The sequence below is a fragment of the Coregonus lavaretus genome (assembly GCF_964263955.1).
Source record: "Coregonus lavaretus genome assembly, contig: HAP1_SCAFFOLD_854, whole genome shotgun sequence".
NCBI lineage: Eukaryota > Metazoa > Chordata > Actinopteri > Salmoniformes > Salmonidae > Coregonus > Coregonus lavaretus.
Window position 1 is genome coordinate 65251 of NW_028166959.1, and position 20064 is coordinate 85314.

General features: G+C 44.4%; 1 protein-coding gene across 1 annotated transcript; it reads right to left on the bottom strand.

Annotated features, from left to right (window-relative positions):
* Positions 1 to 11857: 11857 nt before the first annotated feature.
* On the bottom strand, positions 11858 to 15528 carry LOC311114066 (uncharacterized protein). Its single transcript, XM_084189338.1, has 5 exons — positions 15233 to 15528; positions 13869 to 14417; positions 13273 to 13433; positions 12969 to 13098; positions 11858 to 12746 (listed from the first exon to the last, which is right to left on the bottom strand). The coding sequence occupies exons 1-5, from the start codon at positions 15395 to 15397 to the stop codon at positions 12414 to 12416; spliced, it is 1338 nt and encodes a 445-aa protein (XP_084045464.1). The 5' UTR covers positions 15398 to 15528; the 3' UTR covers positions 11858 to 12413.
* Positions 15529 to 20064: the final 4536 nt, after the last annotated feature.

Sequence of the window (20064 nt, forward strand, 5' to 3'; positions counted from 1 at the left end):
ACTGAGAAATGATCATTCCCCAGTCAGATTTGGCCGACTAGCTAGCATTGCCGCATTCGATTGAATCTCGCATCATTTTTGGCGCAGTTATCGAGCTATCTAACGTCAGCTTGCTAATACATTTCCCATGAAAACACAGCCGCTAGTTATTTTTTATTTTTTTAAGGGTATTGGTGGCCTTCGTTCAAGAAGATGGATCCATCACTCGCTAGCAGATCGTTACGTCTCCGTTTCTGTGGAAAACCGTGGGCATGGCACACTCTAGATTGATGCCAAGAGGGTACTAGGCAACCAAAGTGAGTGACAGTGGGTTTGCGCGTTACATGAGCGGGAAAAGGGGCGGGACGTCTTTTAATTCTGGAGATGGATTCTGAGAACCACTAAAGTTAGTCGATGCATTCAACAAACGGGACACATAAAATACAGCTAGAAGTCAACGACAAATATTTCAGATTTTTGCCATATTGCCTTATGAGTTCATAATGGATCTATTTAGGGAGATTACCGGTAGTGTTTTTTCAATGGCATAGGGATCAACGGATTTATATCGCAGTTCCCACCCACTCATGATCTGCGGGTTTTCACTGCAAATGCAAGCTATTAGATAATGGAGTTTATGGACGTTAGGGTACTAGGGGGTAACTAGCGCCCCCCCCCCCCCCAGAACAATATCTAATTGCTGATACAAAAAAGCAACATTCGCACAAAATTGCACGTCACCATTAATATCCGCACGTCACCATTAATATCCGCACTATGAGGAGATTTGATGTAAAGTTCCTATTTTTAACTCACCTGCACATTAATTTTCTTTGTTGGTCCTTTTCCATACAATCCATTATGTACAATTGCACTAAATATTATTTGAAAAATGCAAGATTTAAAATCCCAGCAGTCTTTACAATGACAGTCAGGAGCAAAAGGTTTTCAATAGTTGTTTTTAATACATATATTTTTAAATCATTGGAATATAATATTGGAATGGAATATAACTAATAACATTAAATAACACTGGAATATAAAATGTAATAGCAATAACTCGTAACTAATTCATTCAGTGTAATATTGATTTGGAAACTCTCTTATGCTCTGCTATTGCACAATTCTAATTTGTACATAGGTCACAAATAAAGCTATCCCCAGTAAAAGTGGAGCACAACTCATGAGCCCACCTCCTGCACTGCTCACACCTAATCCAGTCCCCACCTGTGACTGAAAACAGGGGGAGAGATGCCAATTGAAAAGCTCTCTCTTAAAAACATAGCTAGCTATCTAGCTATATCAAATCAAATCAAATGATATTTGTCACATGCGCCGAATACAACAGGTGTAGACCTTACCGTGAAATGCTTACTTACAAGCCCTTAACCAACAATGCAGTTCAAGAAATAGAGTTGAGAATATATTTACAAAATAAACTAAATTAACCATTTGATTAATTGTGCAGCATTCTTATGACTTGGGGGTAGAAGCTGTTAAGGAGCCTTTTGGACCTAGACTTGGCGCTTCGGTACCGCTTGCCGTGCGGTAGCAGTGAGAATAGTGTGCTCCTGAGTGGTGCAGCGGTCTAAGGCACTGCATCTCAGTGTTTGAGGCGTCACTACAGACCCCCTGGTTCGATTCCAGGCTGTATCACAACCGGCCGTGATTGGGAGTCCCATAGGGCGGCGCACAATTGGCCCAGTGTCGTCCGGGTTTGGCCGGTGTAGGCCGTCATTGTAAATAAGAATTTGTTCTTAACTGACTTGCCTAGTAAAATAAAAACATAAAATAGTCTATGACTTGAGTGACTGGAGACTTTGACAATTTTTTTACCCTTCCTCTGACACAGCCTAGTATATAGGTAAATTGAGGAAAAAAAATCCTGAAAATCACATTGTAGGATTTTTTAATGAATTTATTTGCAAATTATGGTGGAAAATAAGTATTTGGTCAATAACAAAAGTTTCTCAATACTTTGTTATATACCCTTTGTTGGCAATGACACAGGTCAATCGTTTTCTGTAAGTCTTCACAAGGTTTTCACACACTGTTGCTGGTATTTTGGCCCATTCCTCCATGCAGATCTCCTCTAGAGCAGTGATGTTTTTGTACTTTTTTCCCTCACTGTAGGTATTACAGACTCGGTCAGGGAGAGGTTGAAAATGTCAGTGAAGACACTTGCCAGTTGGTCCGCACATGCTCTGAGTGCACGTCATTGTAATCCGTCTGGCCCCGCGGCCTTGTGAATGTTGACCTGTTTAAAGGTCTTGCTCACATCAGATACGGAGAGCGCGATCACAAAGTCGTCCGGAACAGCTGGTGCTTCAGTGTTGCTTGTCTCAAAGCGAGCATAAAAGGCATTTAGCCCCTCTGGTAGGCTTGTGTCAATGGGCAGCTCGCGGCTGGGTTTCCCTTCAGTGTTGCTTGTCTCAAAGCGAGCATAAAAGGCATTTAGCCCCTCTGGTAGGCTTGTGTCAATGGGCAGCTCGCGGCTGGGTTTCCCTTTGTAGTCCGTAATGGTTTGCAAGCCCTGCCACATCCGAGCCGGTGTAGTAGGATTCAATCGTAGTCCTGTATTGACGCTTAGCCTGTTTGATGGTTCGTCTGAGGGCATAGCGGGATTTCTTATAAGCGTCCGAATTAGTGTCCCGCTCCTTGAAAGTGGCAGCTCTAGCCTTTAGCTTGGTCCGGATGTTGCCTGTAATCCATGGCTTCTGGTTGGGATATGTACGTATGGTCACTGTGGGGACGACGTCGTTGATGCACTTATTGATGAATCCGGTGACTGAGGTGGTATACTCCTCAATGCCATTGGATGAATCCCGGAACATATTCCAGTCTGTGCTAGCAAAACAGTCCTGTAGCGTTGCATCCGCGTCATCTGATCACCTCCGTATTGAGCGAGTCACTGGTACTTCCTACTTTAGTTTTTGCTTGTTAGCAGGAATCAGGAGGATAGAATTATGGTCAGATTTGCCAAATGGAGGGCGAGGGAGAGCTATGTATTTGTCTCTGTGTGTGGAGTAAAGGTGGTCTAGAGTTTTTTTTTCATCTGGTTGCACATGTGACATGCTGGTAGAAATTAGGTAAAACAGATTTAAATTTGCCAGCATTAAAGTCCCCGGCCACTAGGAGCGCTGCTTCTGGATGAGCATTTTCTTGTTTGCTTATGGCGTTATACAGCTCATTGAGTGCGGTCTTAGTGCCAGCATCGGTTTGTGGTGGTAAATAGACTGCTACGAAAGGACTGTTTTGCTAGCACAGACTGGAACATGTTCCGGGATTCTTCAGACAGCATTGAGGAGTACACCACATCAGTCACTGGCTTCATCAATAAGTGCATCGATGATGTCGTCCCCACAGTGACCGTACGTACATACCCCAACCAGAAGCCATGGATTACAGGAAACATCCGCACTGAGCTAAAGGGTAGAGCTGCCGCTTTCAAGGAACGGGACTCTAACCCGGACGCTTATAAGAAATCCCGCTATGACCTCCGACGAACCATCAAACAGGCAAAGAGTCAATACAGGTCTAAGATTGAATCATACTACACTGGCTCTGACGCTCGTCGGATGTGGCAGGGCTTGAAAACTATTACAGACTACAAAGGGAAGCACAGCCGCGAGCTGCCCAGTGACACAAGCCTACCAGACGAGCTAAACCACTTCTATGCTCGCTTCGAGGCAAGCAACACTGAAGCATGCATGAGAGCACCAGCTGTTCCGGATGACTATGTGATCACGCTCTCCGTAGCCGATGTGAGTAAGACTTTTAAGCAGGTCAACATTCACAAGGCCGCAGGGCCAGACAGATTACCAGGACGTGTACTCCGAGCATGTGCTGACCAACTGGCAAGTGTCTTCACTGACATTTTCAACATGTCCCTGACTGAGTCTGTACTACCAACATGTTTCAAGCAGACCACCATAGTCCCCGTGCCCAAGAACTCTAAGATAACCTGCCTAAATGACTACCGACCCGTAGCACTGACGTCTGTAGCCATGAAGTGCTTTGAAAGACTGGTCATGGCTCACATCAACAGCATAATCCCAGAAACCCTAGACCCACTCCAATTTGCATACCGCCCCAACAGATCCACAGATGATGCAATCTCTATCGCACTCCACACTGCCCTTTCCCACCTGGACAAGAGGAACACCTACGTGAGAATGCTATTCATTGACTACAGCTCAGCATTCAACACCATAGTGCCCTCTAAGCTCATCACTAAGCTAAGGATCCTGGGACTAAACACCTCCCTCTGCAACTGGATCCTGGACTTCCTGACGGGCCGCCCCCAGGTGGTAAGGGTAGGTAACAACACATCTGCCACACTGATCCTCAACACGGGGGCCCCTCAGGGGTGCGTGCTCAGTCCCCTCCTGTACTCTCTGTTCACCCATGACTGCATGGCCAGGCACGACTCCAACACCATCATTAAGTTTGCCGACGACACAACAGTGGTAGGCCTGATCACCGACAACGATGAGACAGCCTATAGGGAGGAGGTCAGAGATCTGGCCGTGTGGTGCCAGGACAACAACCTCGCCCTCAACGTGACCAAGACAAAGGAGATGATTGTGGACTACAGGAAAAAAAAAGAGGACTGAGCACGCCCCCATTCTCATCGACGGGGCTGTAGTGGAACAGGTTGAGAGCTTCAAGTTCCTTGGTGTCCACATCACCAACGAACTATCATGGTCCAAACACACCAAGACAGTCGTGAAGAGGGCACGACAAAGCCTATTCCCCCTCAGGAGACTAAAAAGATTTGGCATGGGTCCTCAGATCCTCAAAAAATTCTACAGCTGCACCATCGAGAGCATCCTGACTGGTTGCATCACCGCCTGGTATGGCAACTGCTTGGCCTCTGACCGCAAGGCACTACAGAGGGTAGTGCGTACGGCCCAGTACATCACTAGGGCAAAGCTTCCTGCCATCCAGGACCTCTATACCAGGCAGTGTCAGAGGAAGGCCCTCAAAATTGTCAAAGACTCCAGCCACCCTAGTCATAGACTGTTCTCTCTGCTACCGCACGGCAAGCGGTACCGGAGTGCCAAGTCTAGGTCCAAAAGACTTCTCAACAGCTTCTACCCCCAAGCCATAAGACTCCTGAACAGCTAATCATGGCTACCCGGACTATTTGCACTGCCCCCCCACCCCATCCTTTTTACGCTGCTGCTACTCTGTTAAGTATTTATGCATAGTCACTTTAACTCTACCCACATGTACATATTACCTCAACTACCTCAACTAGCCGGTGCCCCCGCACATTGACTCTGCGACGGTACCCCCCTGTATATATAGCCTCCCTACTGTCACTTTATTTTACTTCTGCTCTTTTTTTCTCAACACTTTTTTTGTTGTTGTTTTATTCTTACTTTTTTTGTTTAAAATAAATGCACTGTTGGTTAAGGGCTGTAAGTAAGCATTTCACTGTAATGTCTGCACCTGTTGTATTCGGCGGATGTGACCAATAAAATTTGATTTGATTTGATTTGATTTGAAATAAGACAAAAAACTTGAGCGTGCATAACTATTCACCCCCCCCCCCCCCCCCCCAAAGTCAATACTTGTAGAGCCACCCTTTGCAGCAATTACAGCTGCAAGTCTCTTGGGGTATGTCTCTATAAGCTTGGCACATCTAGCCACTGGTATTTTTGCCCATTCTTCAAGGCAAAACTGCTCCAGCTCCTTCAAGGTGGATGGGTTCCGCTGGTGTACAGCAATCTTTAAGTCATACCACAGATTCTCAATTGGATTGAGGTCTGGGCTTTGACTAGGCCATTCCAAAACATTTAAATGTTTCCCCTTAAACCACTCGAGTGTTGCTTTAGCAGTATGCTTAGGGTCATTGTCCTGCTGTAAGGTGAACCTCTGTCCCAGTCTCAAATCTATGGAAGACTGTAACAGGTTTGCCTCAAGAATTTCCCTGTATTTAGCGCCATCCATCATTCCTTCAATTCTGACCAGTTTCCCAGTCCCTGCCGATGAAAAACATGGACGGTGTTCTCAAGGTGATGAGAGGTGTTGGGTTTGCGCCAGACATAGCGTTTTCCTTGATGGCCAAAAAGCTCAATTTTAGTCTCATCTGACCAGAGTACCTTCTTCCATATGTTTGGGGAGTCTCCCACATGCCTTTTGGCGAACACCAAATGTGTTTGCTTATTGTTTTCTTTAAGCAATGGCTTTTTTCTGGCCACTCTTCCGTAAAGCCCAGCTCTGTGGAGTGTACGGCTTAAAGTGGTCCTATGGACAGACACTCCAATCTCCGCTGTGGAGCTTTGCAGCTCCTTCAGGGTTATCTTTGGTCTCTTTGTTGCCTGATTAATGCCCTCCTTGCCTGGTCCGTGAGTTTTGGTGGGCGGCCCTCTCTTGGCAGGTTTGTTGTGCCATATTCTTTCAATTTTTTTATAATGGATTTAATGGTGCTCCGTGGGATGTTCAAAATTCAGATATTTTTTTATAACCCAACCCTGATTTGTACTTCTCCACAACTTTGTCCCTGACCTGTTTGGAGAGCTCCTTGGTCTTCATGGTGCCGCTTGCTTGGTGGTGCCCCTTGCTTAGTGGTGTTGCAGACTCTGGGGCCTTTCAGAACAGGTGTATATATACTGAGATCATGTGACAGATCATGTGACACTTAGATTGCACACAGGTGGACTTTATTTAACTAATTATGCGACTTCTGAAGGTAATTGGTTGCATCAGATCTTATTTAGGGGCTTCATAGCAAAGGGGGTGAATACATATGCACGCACCACTTTTCCGTTATTTATTTTTTAGAATGATTTTAAACAAGTTATTTTTTTATATTTCCTTTCACCAATTTGGACTATTTTGTGTATGTCCATTACATGAAATTCAAATAAAAATCCATTTAAATTACAGGTTGTAATGCAACAAAATAGGAAAAACGCCAAGGGGGATGAATACTTTTGCAAGGCACTGAATCTCTGACCTTTTTAACCTGTCTCTCCTCTCTGGGGAGGTTCCCATTGCTTGGAAGGCAGCCACGGTGCGTCCTTTATTTAAAGGGGGAGATCAAGCTGATCCTAACTGTTATAGTCCAATTTCTATTTTGCCCTGTTTATCAAAAGTGTTGGAAAAACTTGTCAATAATCAACTGACTGGCTTTCTTGATGTCTATAGTATTCTCTCTGGTATGCAATCTGGTTTCTGCTCAGATTATGGATGTGTCACTGCAACCTTAAAGGTCCTAAAGGATGCCACCATTGCCCTTGATTCTAAGCAATGTTGTGCTGCTATTTTTATTGACTTGGCCAAAGTTTTTGATATGGTAGACCATTCCATTCTTGTGGGCCGGCTAAGGAGTATTGGTGTCTCTGAGGGGTCTTTGGCCTGGTTTGCTAACTACCTCTCTCAAAGAGTGCAGTGTATAAAGTCAGAACATCTGCTGTCTCAGCCACTGCCTGTCACCAAGGGAGTACCCCAAGGCTCGATCCTAGGCCCCACACTCTTCTCAGTTTACATCAACAACATAGCTCAGGCAGTAGGAAGCTCTCTCATCCATTTATATGCAGATGATACAGTCTTATACTCAGCTGGCCCCTCCCCGGATTGTGTGTTAAACGCTCTACAATAAAGCTTTTTTAGTGTCCAACAAGCTTTCTCTGCCCTTAACCTTGTTCTGAACTCCTCCAAAACAAAGGTCATGTGGTTTGGTAAGAAGAATGCCCCTCTCCCCACCGGTGTGATTACAACCTCTGAGGGTTTAGAGCTTGAGGTAGTCACCTCATACAAGTACTTGGGAGTATGGCTAGACGATACACTGTCCTTCTTTCAGCACATATCAAAGCTTCAGGCTAAGGTTAAATCTAGACTTGGTTTCCTCTATCGTAATCGCTCCTCTTTCACCCTAGCTGCCAAACTAACCCTGATTCAGATGACCATCCTACCCAACGTAATTTATAGATTGGCAGGTAAGGGTGCTCTCGAGTGGCTAGATGTTCTTTACCATTCGGCCATCAGATTTGCCACCAATGTTCCTTATAGGACACATCACTGCACCCTATACGCCTCTGTAAACTGGTCATCTCTGTATACTCATCACAAGACCCACTGGTTGATGCTTATTTATAAAACCCTCTTAGGCCTCACTTCCCCCATCTGAGATACCTATTGCAGCCCTCATCCTCCACATACAACACCCGTTCTGCCAGTCACATTATGTTAAAGGTCCCCAAAGCACACACATCCCTTGGTCGCTCCTCTTTTCAGTTCACTGCAGCTAGCGACTGGAACGAGCTGCAAAAAACACTCAAACTGGACAGTTTTATCTCCATCTCTTGATTCAAAGACTCAATCATGGACACTCTTACTGGACAGTTGTAGCTGCATTGCGTGATGTATTGTTGTCTCTACCTTCTTACCCTTTGTGCTGTTGTCTGTGCCCAATAATATTTGTTCTATTTTTTGTGCTGCTACTATGTTGTGCTGCTGCCATGTTGTGTTGCTACCATGTTGTTGTCATGTTGTGTTGCTGCCATGCTATGTTTTTGTCTTAGGTCTCTCTTTATGTAGTGTTGTGGTGTCTCTTTTGTCTTGATGTGTGTTTATTTTTAATCCCAGCCCCCTTCCCCACAGGAGGCCTTTTGCCTTTTGGTAGGCCGTCATTGTAAATAAGAATTTGTTCTTAACTGACTTGCCTAGTTAAATAAAGGTTAAATAAAAAAATAAAAAAAAAGTTACCCTAGGGCGCTAGTTACCCCCTAATACCCTATTATTAATAAAGGTTTGAACACTGATGACAATTTCTGTGGAGACCATTACAGCAAATAAAAAAACAAACACAGAATAAATAATTAAATAGAATCATAACGAAGATAAAGCAAATGTAGTGAGCAAAAATGTTTGAATAAATGTAATGACATCGTGTGGCCATATTGCATAATTACAGTCTCGAACGGGGCAGGACCTCGAGAGCTTTCGGGGGTCCCTGAAAAAGCTGAGATAAATAACAAATTGAATATTAACAGCAGGAGCTATAAAATATAAACCACACATTTGAGTCAAGGTAACAAACCCACACACACAAACACATTTGAATCAAGGCCAAGTGAAAGACGCAGTGTGTATAAACCTATCAATGATGGGTATGGGACCTGGGTATGATATTTGTTCTATTTGTATACAATCTACAGACATAAACTAGGTAAGAGATTCAGGGTACCGGTATTATATTTTCTATATAGTTTATACTTCTTTATATATTTGTATATATTGTAGCAACCCTCTAGGTCTAGGACTATCATGCAGGGCCTCATGGGCAAAGGAGTTGCACCTAGTTCAGCTATGATAGGCCACTAGGTTTGGGGGTTAGAGCAATGGGAATTAAGAGGACGTAACTCACCTGCATACCTATAGTGCACTATGGTAATAAAGACCACACAAAGAGGGAGAGCCCAGATCAGATGGACGGACATCCCTAGAAGGCTCCTGGACCATGTCGTAATATTGGTGCTTTATAAGAACAAGAGAGGCTGACTACACCGCGGTCAGGGGTGGGGCCCCTGGGAGCTACGGCACCTCAGTGCTCCTGAATCCCGGCCTGCAGGTCAGGTTGCACCAGGAGAACTCTCACTGGTTCTGGTGGTCCACCCCCATGGAGGCGATATGGAGAGGTCCTGAGTTTCACGATGCCAGTGGGGAGGATCCCTTTTATTTATCGCTCTGTGAAGCCAGTCTGCAGCTGTGCTAAAGATGGAAACGCCTGCGCTCGACTCTACATCAGGAAGTCCTTTGATCAATGGAAGGACGCTTTCTACTACTCCTGTATTGGCTTCTACTCCAAAGGCAAACTCGTCTTTAAGGAGTATGAGACCTACCAATGGGCAGTGAAATTCTCCAAGGAGGATTGGGGGGACATACCAAACTATGATGTCTATGTGTATCAGTCTAGTATTACCATGTCTTCTGGGGTCGAGGCCAGATTCAAGCTGGAGAAATATAATAGACAAATATGCTGTACTCAATCCTGGGAGAGAGCGAGATTAGAGACCAAAGACCTTATTTACAGCTTTGGGGCAGCAGGGAGCCTAGCGGTTAAGTGTTGGGCCAGTAACCGAAAGGTTGCTGGTTCGAATCCCAGAGCCGACTTGGTGAAAAATGTGCCCTTGAGCAAGGCACTTAACCCTAATTGCAACTGTAAGTCGCTCTGGATAAGAGCGTCTGCTAAATTACTCAAATGTAAAAAGGTCTAGTCTAGGTGTATAACGGGTGTACGGTACAGGAGGGAAATCATGTTCATTACAACATACATTTAACTGCAGTAGACCACAATCAATTCAAATCACCAGCACATACACGTATTCAGACCCCTTGACTTTTTCCACATTTTGTATACGTTCCAGCCTTATTCTAAAATGAATTAAATAGTTTTTTCCCCCTCTTCAATCTATACACACTACCCCATAATGACAAAGAAAAAACAGGTTTTAATTTTTTTTTGCAAATGTATATATAAAAAAAATACAACGGATATAACATTTACATAAGTTTTCAGACCCTTTACTCAGTTCTTTGTTGAAGCACCTTTGGCAGCGATTACAGCCTCAAGTCTTCTTGGGTATGACGCTACAAGCTTGGCACACCTGTATTTGGGGAGTTTCTCCCATTCTTCACTGCAGATCCTTTCAAGCTCTGTCAGGTTGGATAGGGAGCGTCGCTGCACAGCTATTTTCAGGTCTCTCCAGAGAAGTTAGATCGGGTTCAAGTCCTGGCTCTGGCTGGGCCACTCAAGGACATTCAGAGACTTGTCCCGAAGCCACTCCTGCGTTGTCTTGGCTGTGTGCTTAGGGTCATTGTCCTGTTGAAAGGTGAACCTTCTCCCCAGTCTGAGGTCCTGAGCGCTCTGGAGCAGATTTTCATCAAGGATCTCTCTATAATTTGCTCCGTTAATCTTTCTCTCAATCCTGACTAGTCTCCCAGTCCCTGCCGCTGAAAAACATCCCCACAGCATGAAGCATGATGCTGCCACCACCATGCTTCACCATAGGGATGGTGCCATGTTTCCTCCAGATGTGACGTTTTTGGCATTCAGGCCAAAGAGTTCAATCTTGTTTCTCATGGTCTGAGTCCTTTAGGTGCCTTTTAGCAAACTCCCTGACCAAGGCCCTTCTCCCTCGATTGCTCAGTTTGGCCGGGCGGCCATCTCTAGGAAGAGTCTTGGTGGTTCCAAACATCTTCCATTTAAGAATGATGGAGGCCACTGCGTTCTTGGGGACCTTCAATGCTGCAGACATTTTTTGGTACCCTTCCCCAGATCTGACTCGACACAATCCTGTCTCGTAGCTCTACGGACAATTCCTTCGACCTCATGACTTGGTTTTTGCTCTGACATGCACTGTCAACTGTGGGACCTCATATAGACAGGCGTGCCTTTCCAAATCATGTCCAAACAATTGAATTTACCACAGGTGGACTCCAATCAAATTGTAGAAACATCTCAAGGATGATCAATGGAAACAGGATGCACCTGAGCTCAATTTTGAGTCTGTTTTTTATTTTTAATAAATGTGCAAGAATTTATAAAAACCTGTTTTTGCTTTGTCATTATGGAGTATTGTGTGTAGATCGATGAGTAAAAAAAATGTGGGGATCAATTTTAGAATAAGGCTGTAACGTAACAAAATGTGGCAAAAGTGAAGGGGTCTGAATCCTTTCCGAATGCACTGTAGGCCTGCTCAGCTTCAGCTTATATTCTACTTTAAAGTTATTTTTCAGAAAGACAAGAATGTCCACATTCTCTGCTATGTGTTTCCCATAGGATTTCTTCCAGTAGAGGGAGAGACAGAGATTGGAGACCATAGATCTTATTTACAGCTACAGAAAGTATAGTGTAGGTACTAGGTAAATAGAAAAAGGTTGTATTTTTTAATCAGGGCATACAACAATGTCAATGTAACCAGCCGTAGAAACAAATGTAGTGACAGACAGAACAGAATACATTTTGATAAAAAATGTAACTTGTATTGTGCATCAATAAAAAGCATGACTATATACACCATATGTACAGAATGCACATAAACACTGTGCTACAAAACTATTTAGATACAAAAACAACCTACGAGAGAACAAAACCAAAAAAACAGTAACAGAACAGAGAGTAGTTACACTCAAAAGAGAGAGAGATCAGGGCTCGTATACAGAAAGTGTCTCAGAATAGGAGTGCTGACCTAGGATCAGGTCCCCCCCGTCCATATATTCTTGTTCACTATGATCTAAAAGGCCAAGCTGATCCTAGATCAGGACTTCTATTTTGAGACGCTTTATGAATACAGGCTGATAGAGATTGTAGGAACAGTAACTGGAATGCTGGCCAAGGCTATGTATACTGTTGTGAGAATCTTGTGAATCCCCCAAAACAAAATGTTCCCTTCTTCCACATCACAACACCGTCCATTCCGTTAGTCCTGTTGTTGTAGTTGCGGCTGCTGGAAGAAGTCACAGTACAATTGTCTGACCTCCTCACCCTGGAGGTGGTCTGAAGTTCCAGGGGGGGAGGGGGCGCGGGCCGCAGTGTGACCAGGCTGGGGGTTCTCTCCCTGGGTCACCTCGCCCTGCCATTCCCCCTGGAGCACGTCTCCATGGGCCTCACACACGTTGTGCAGGATGCAGCAGGCCAGGATCATGGTGGGCACCACGTCCAAGCTGCAGTCGTTCCTCTTGCTCAGGCATTGCCACCGCGCCCGCAGGCGAAGCAGCGACACCTCCGCCACGCACCACGCCCGCACAAATCGCTACAGCAGGACACAAAGTAACCAGGTTTAATGTTGATAAACTCCTTTTTAAAACTGCTTTACTGCACCAAAACTCGGTCTACTACAGTCTAATGTGTAAGTTTAGCTCACAACTGTGTAAAACGTGTGAAATGTTCACAGAATTTTTTATTTTAAACACGTTACTTCTTTGAGTTTAATCCTGGAGTGATTCTGTTTTGCGTTGTTGAAAATAAAACCTGCCTGGTTGAAGACCCTCTGGGACTCCGTGAGCCCTCCTTCCTCCTCCTCCACATCATCCTCCTCCTTCTTGGAATAGGCCTTCATCAGCCAGGGCTGGAGGGGGTACCCTGGCTCCCCCAACAACACATATCTGGACAAGACAATGTGCTCTCAGTCAACTCAGCTGGTACGACACAGGTCACCGGAGGGATAACCAGAATAATTGTAGCACTGGACTACTATTACTGCTACTGCTTATACTACTGCAAGTAATAATGATAGCACTATCTAAAAAGGTAAATAATAATAATAGCATCAATGATACCTCAGGGGCTTTCCCATGAAGCTCGGGGGTGGGTCAGGTGACAGCCCGCCCTCGGAGGCCAACGCCCAAAGTGCTGAGTTCTGCAAGATGGCCGTCGGCTCAGTGCTGCCGGGGAAACCAGCGCAGACGTCCCAGAACTGACCCAGGCCATTCACAGTCACCTAACAGACAGACAGACAGATGAGTGTTACTACCAGACAGTCTCAAATAGCCACCTGTCCCTTTCAATAGCCGGGCATCGGCACACATTTCAGCAAATATGTGTCCAAATGAATTGTTTATCGGCACACGCTCTCCATGGTGCTGAACCGCAAAATCGGGGGGTGTATGATAGGCAGCCTAGTCTTTGCAAGTCTGATCTGCGAAGGATTTTTTATTCTAATGTTTATACTGGTCATACTGGTCACAATAAACGGTGTGGTAGCCTTTTCAACATTTTATTGAGCAAAAATAGATGCCTGACTCAAATAGAAGCCTGTTGCCGGTTGTGTTCAGCGATTGAAGCAAATAAACACCCGGGCTATTAATTGGAATTTTTCAGTAATTAGCAAGATGCTTATAATTCTTTATCAGCATCAGCAGAGGTCCTGTCCTACCTGGGAGACCACAGAGAGCCACCCATCTGGGTTGGCATAGTTGGTCACGTTAGCGGATGGCGTGAGGATGGCGGTGTGGAGGGTTGCCACGGCGCCCACGCAGTGAGGGAAGCCCCAGCGAGACAGGAAGTGACGCGCAGAGTCTTCCACTTCCTGTTCGCTGGGCGAGCGTAGGTAGACGGGCCGGAGTAGCGTGACGATGGCGTGACACACGTCCCTCACACACTTACACACCGTGGAGCTGCCCACGCCAAACAGCCCACTGATGGTGCGGTACTCAATGTTGGACGCCAGCCGCCACAGGGCGACCGCCACACGCTTCTCCAGCGGAAGCGCCCGGCGGAAGTGGGTGTCCTGGCGAGCCAGGCGGGGTTTCAGCTTGCCACACAGGAAGAAGAAGGTCTCCCGGCTCATGCGGAACTTCTCCAGCCAATCAGAGGGCTGGAACTCTGTCATCACTACCCGCTCCCACCAATCGGTGCACTCCGTGCTGGTCCAGGGTCGGGTACGGATGTCACAGCTGCAGCGCACGTCTCGAGCTGTCAGCATCTGGAGAGAGAGCAAGGGAGAGGGTTGATATACCACGGCTTTCAGCCAGGTCACCCTTGATACAAATCAGTCTTATAAACTGGGTGGTTCGAGCCCTGCATGCTGATTGGCCGAAAGCCGTGGTATATCAACCCTATACCACGGGTATGATAAAACATTTATTTTTACTGCTCTATTATGTTGGTAACCAGTTTGTAATAGCAATAAGGCGCCTTGGGGGTTTGTGGTATATTGCCAATATACCAGGGCTAAGGGCTGTATCCAGGCACTCCGCATTGCGTCATGAATAAGAACAGCCCTTAGCCATGGTATATTGTCCATATACCACACTCCCTCGGGCCTTATTGCTTAATTAGAAGGCCATCCATGTCTGAGGACGTCGGGAGATGGCGTGGAAATTGGCCGATATGGGCAACAGTGAGCGCTGTTACCTTTAAGTAGGTTTTGCTAGGTCGTTGTGGACGGGTAAGTATCTGCCTCTAGTGCTAAAGGTTGGATGTTTTAATCCAGTGATAGAAAGTTGCTTTTTATATTTTTGTTTTAAGCCTATCCAAAACCTTAACCATTCAGAGTTAATGTCTAAACTTAACCCTTACAAATTCGGAGTTAATGCCTAAACGTAACCTTAAACACTTCGAAAGTTGACGTTTGAGAAACATGGTTGAACGTCTGACGTGACACTGTAAGAGCTTGTTGCTTTGTTTGTGTGCTTTCCCCCTTTTAGCTATTCGTGAGCTTTCCAGGTTAGCGTGGAATGCAGTCTAATGGACTTTGTAATAGAAATTGCTTGGTTTAGCTTTATCAGATTACAGTACCATTAGCATTCGCCTCTGCCTTTGTAAGAAGTACTGTCTGTGGCGGATACGTCTCTGCACCTCATTGCGTCTCTGTGTATCCGCGTTGTTTATGTCTCTTCGGCGCTTCATCAGCAAATAGGTCATTAGGAACATTAACGGCCGAAGCTTGTCTTCATCTGCCATTTTAATCTCTTTCAACAGTTGAAGAGCTTCTCACAAATGGACAAAAGCAAACATGATTTCTAACCATTGAGGTATATAAGGTTCTAACGTGCAATGGGCGGTGGACTTCGTTGCAGGAAGATTAGAACAACACCAGGTCGAACTTCCGGTGGGTTTTTCTCATGAATTTCAAAATAAACGTTTTACTGCTAATGCAAAAAATGTATAGCGAACAGATTAGGCTATTTTTGTGCACAAAAAGTACTTGAATAAATCTGATTGATTTGCTTTAACATAACAAGACGAACAGTTGAGGAATAGGATGCAGATCTCAGTGTTTTAACCAACCACACCAAATAATAAAGATATGATCAAACATGTCCAATGTTATCCATCATAGTAATAATTTACAATAAAGGGAGGCATTCAAACGACAACCATTAAAAAGCAACTTTAATAAAACAAGATATGTACTTTGCTGAATTGAGTCAAAAACAGATGTGACATTTAATTACTGTATTCTAAACAAATAGCAATTTTGGTGGGCTTTCTGTACATATGTCGCAGGAACTGCAGTCTTAAGAAATCACTAAATATTCTGAGTAAGACACAGTGGTGTGGGCTAACAGAAGCCAGCAGTGTCACTACAAGTGGAAGGTAGAATGTTCTTAGAAATCTGATTCTGATGCTTTTCCCTTCACACAAATCTGGTTCTAACTTATGCTTTTCCCTCCACACAAATCTGGATCTAACTGATGCATTGCTCTCTACACAAATCTAGATCTAACTGATGCTTTTCCCTCCACACACATCTGGATCTAACTGATGCTTTTCCCTCCGCACAAAACTGGATCTAACTGATGCTTTTCCCTCCACACACATCTGGATCTAACTGATGCTTTTCCCTCCACACACATCTGGATCTAACTGATTCTTTTCCCTCCACACACATCTGGATCTAACTGATGCTTTCCCCTCCACACACATCTGGATCTAACTGATGCTTTTCCCTCCACACAAATCTGGATCTAACTGATGCTTTTCCCTCCACACAAATCTGGATCTAACTGATGCTTTTCCCTCCACACAAATCTGGATCTAGCTGATGCTTTTCCCTCCACACAGGGGCACTATCAAGTTGTCATCTTCTTGCTACATCTGTAGTGTTGTGTTGTCACACGTAAAAAGAGATAAATTAGTGGCCTGCTGAGTTCAGACCTTAGCGTCTTTACTCATGTATTCATAACGTATTCATGTTGTGATATGCGAACACAGAAAATACAGAAAATTATGACACAGTGACAGTTTTCTATTTGTTGTGAAAGCATCTCATATGTCTTCTCAAGTTTACTTTGAAAGAGAAGCAATTGCCACTCTGTCCACAGTAACATTTGTCCCCTGTGTGAACAGTCATATGGTATTTTAAATGGCTCAGGTAGGCAAAGCATTTATTCCATATTGGACACCTATATGATTTCTTCCATGTGTGTATGGTCTTTTTAATTATAAGGCCCTGTGATCAACATTACATTACATTTTAGTCATTTAGCAGACGCTCTTATCCAGAGCGACTTACAGTTAGTGAGTGCATATTTTTTTTTACTGGAATCGAACCCACAACCCTGGCGTTGCAAATGCCATGCTCTACCAACTGAGCTACATCCCTGCCGGCCATTCCCTCCCCTACCCTGGGCCAATTGTGCGCCGCCCCATGGGTCTCCCGGTCACGGCCGGCTACGACAGAGCCTGGATTCGAACCAGGATCTCTAGTGGCACAGCTAGCACTGCCTTAGACCACTGCGCCACTCAGGAGCCCCATCAAGTTGATCTGCCCCCAACCGAGGAGGACATCCACTAACGTTACCTCCGGCGTTTGCTCCTGGACACGCTGCTTGGTCCTGTATTGGTGGGATCTTCTGTCATGATCGTCATAATGATTGGACCAAGGCGCAGCGTGATATGCGTACATCTTTTAATGAGTACTTTAACCAAATAACAAAATGATACGTGAAGTCTACAGGTTCACCAACACAAACCTATACAGAACAAGATCCCACAAAACACAAGTGCACAACAGGCTGCCTAAGTATGGTCCCCAATCAGAGACAACAAGCAACAGCTGATTCTCGTTGCCTCTGATCGAGAACCACCCCGGCCAACATAGAAACACATAACCTAGAACAGAACATAGAAAATGAAACATAGACACTACACAAAGAAACTAACACCCTGGCTCAACATACAAGAGTCCCCAGAGCCAGGGCGTGACAAAAGGCAATCATACTACTACCAACTATCACCCTCTGGCGCTCAAAGAGATTACGAATATTATAGACATGTTAGAATTGATGGATATTTGGAAGCTTAAAAACCCGGATCTCGTAAGATATACAGTGAAAGTATTCAGACCCCTTGACTTTTTCCCACATTTTGTTATGTTACAGCCTTATTCTAAAATTGATTAAATTGTTTTTTCCCCTCATCAATCTATACACAATACCCCATAATGACAAAGCAAAAACAGGTGTGTAGAATTTTTTGCAAATTTATTACAAATAAACTGATATCACATTTGCATAAGTATTCAGACCCTTTACTCAGTACTTTGTTGAAGCACCTTTGGCTGCAATTACAGCCTCAAGTCTTCTTGGTTATGAAGCTACAATCTTGGCACACCTGTATTTGGGGAGTTTCTCCAATTCTCCTCTGCAGATCCTCTCAAGCTCTGTCAGGTTTGATGGGGAGCGTTGATACACAGCTATTTTCAGGTCTATCCAGAGATGTTTGATCGGGTTCAAGTCCTGGTTGGGCCACTCAAGGACATTCAGAGACTTGTCCCGAAGCCACTCCTGCGTTGTCTTGGCTGTGTGCTTAGGGTCGTTGTCGTGTTGGAAGGTGAACCTTCGCCCCAGTCTGAGGTTCTGAGCACTCTGGAGCAGGTTTTCATCAAGGATCTCTCTGTACTTTGCTCCGTTCATCTTTGCCTCGATCCTGACTAGTCTCCCAGTCCCTGCCACTGAAAACATTCCCACAGCATGATGCTGCCACCACGCTTCACCGTAGGGATGGTGCCAGGTTTCCTCCAGACGTGATGCTTGTCATTCTGGCCAAAGAGTTCAATCTTGGTTTCATCAGACCAGAGAATCTTGTTTCTCATGGTCTGAGAGTCTTTAGGTGCCTTTTGGCAAACTCCAAGTGGGCTGTCATGCGCCTTTTACTGAGGAGTGGCTTCCGTCTGGCCACTCTACCATAAAGGCTTGATTTGTGGATTGATGCAGATGGATGTCCTTCTGGAAGGTTCTCCCATCTCCACAGAGGAACTCTAGAGCTCTGCCAGACCAAGGCCCTTCTCCCCCGATTGCTCAATTTGGCCGGTCGGCCAGCTCTAGGAAGAGTCTTGGTGGTTCCAAACCTCTTCCATTTATGAATGATGGAGGCCACTATGTTCTTGGGGACCTTCAATGCTGCAGACATTTTTTGGTACCCTTCCCCAGATCTGTGCCTTTACACAATCTTGTCTCGGAGCTCTACTGACAATTCCTTCGACCTTATGGCTTGGTTTGTACTGTCAGCTGTGGACCTTAGACAGGTGTGTGTCAAATCAATTGAATTTACCACAGGTGGACTCCAATCAAGTTGTAGAAACATCTCAAGGATAATCAATGGAAACAGGATGCACCTGAACTCAATTTCGAGTCTCATAGCAAAGGGTCTGAATACTTATGTAAATAAGGTATTTGTTTTTTTAATTTTAATAAATGTGCAAACATTTCAAAAAAACTGTTTTTGCCTTGTCATTATGGGGTATTGTGTGTAGATTGCTGAGGATTTGTATTTATTTAACCCAGTTTAGAATAAAGCTGTAACTTAACAAAATGTGGAAAAAGTCAAGGGGTCTGAATACTTTCCGAAGGCACTGTACTTGGAGGAGGCTTAATCAATCTAGTCTGATATATATATTTTCTGGTATCCTTTTATATGGTGCCAAAAGTGAAAAAAGTACGGATTGGGGATTGAATGCGATCAGACCATAATCTTATAGCCCTCCATGTAACTATGACAGACTTTCCACGAGGACAGGGATATTGGAAATGTAACCAGGATTTATTGACTGACACTACTTTAAAATTCTTAACAAAAATTAAGGAATTCATAACCGACTTTTTCTTGCACAATACAGGTTCAGCGGACCAACGTATCTTATGGGATGCCTTTAAATGTACCCTTAGAGGCCATTCAATTACATTTTCATCCCAAAAACAGTATCGGTCAATAGTGTAAATAAATGTAATACAGAAGCACTGAATAATCCAGATGCAAAACAAAAAGAGTTTGAGGAACTTATTCAGGAAAGATCGCGTTTCATTTATCTACAAAACTGCAAATTGGATGGAGAATGGCAAAAAATGCACCAACTTTTCCCTAAACCTTCAATATAGAACTGTGACCAAAAATAACTTACAACAATTTCTTAGAAACATGGAGAAATCCTTATCTCACCAATAGAGATTTTGAATGATGATGTAAAATAGTTTAAACAAATGTTATTTTGTCAAGTTTCTCCAACCTCACTTGAGGATATGTTTTGTGATATCCTTCTCCAAAAAAATCATGTTAAACTATCTGCAACACAATTGTTTTTGTGACAGTCTAATTACACATGATGAACTATGGTTGGCAATTGATTC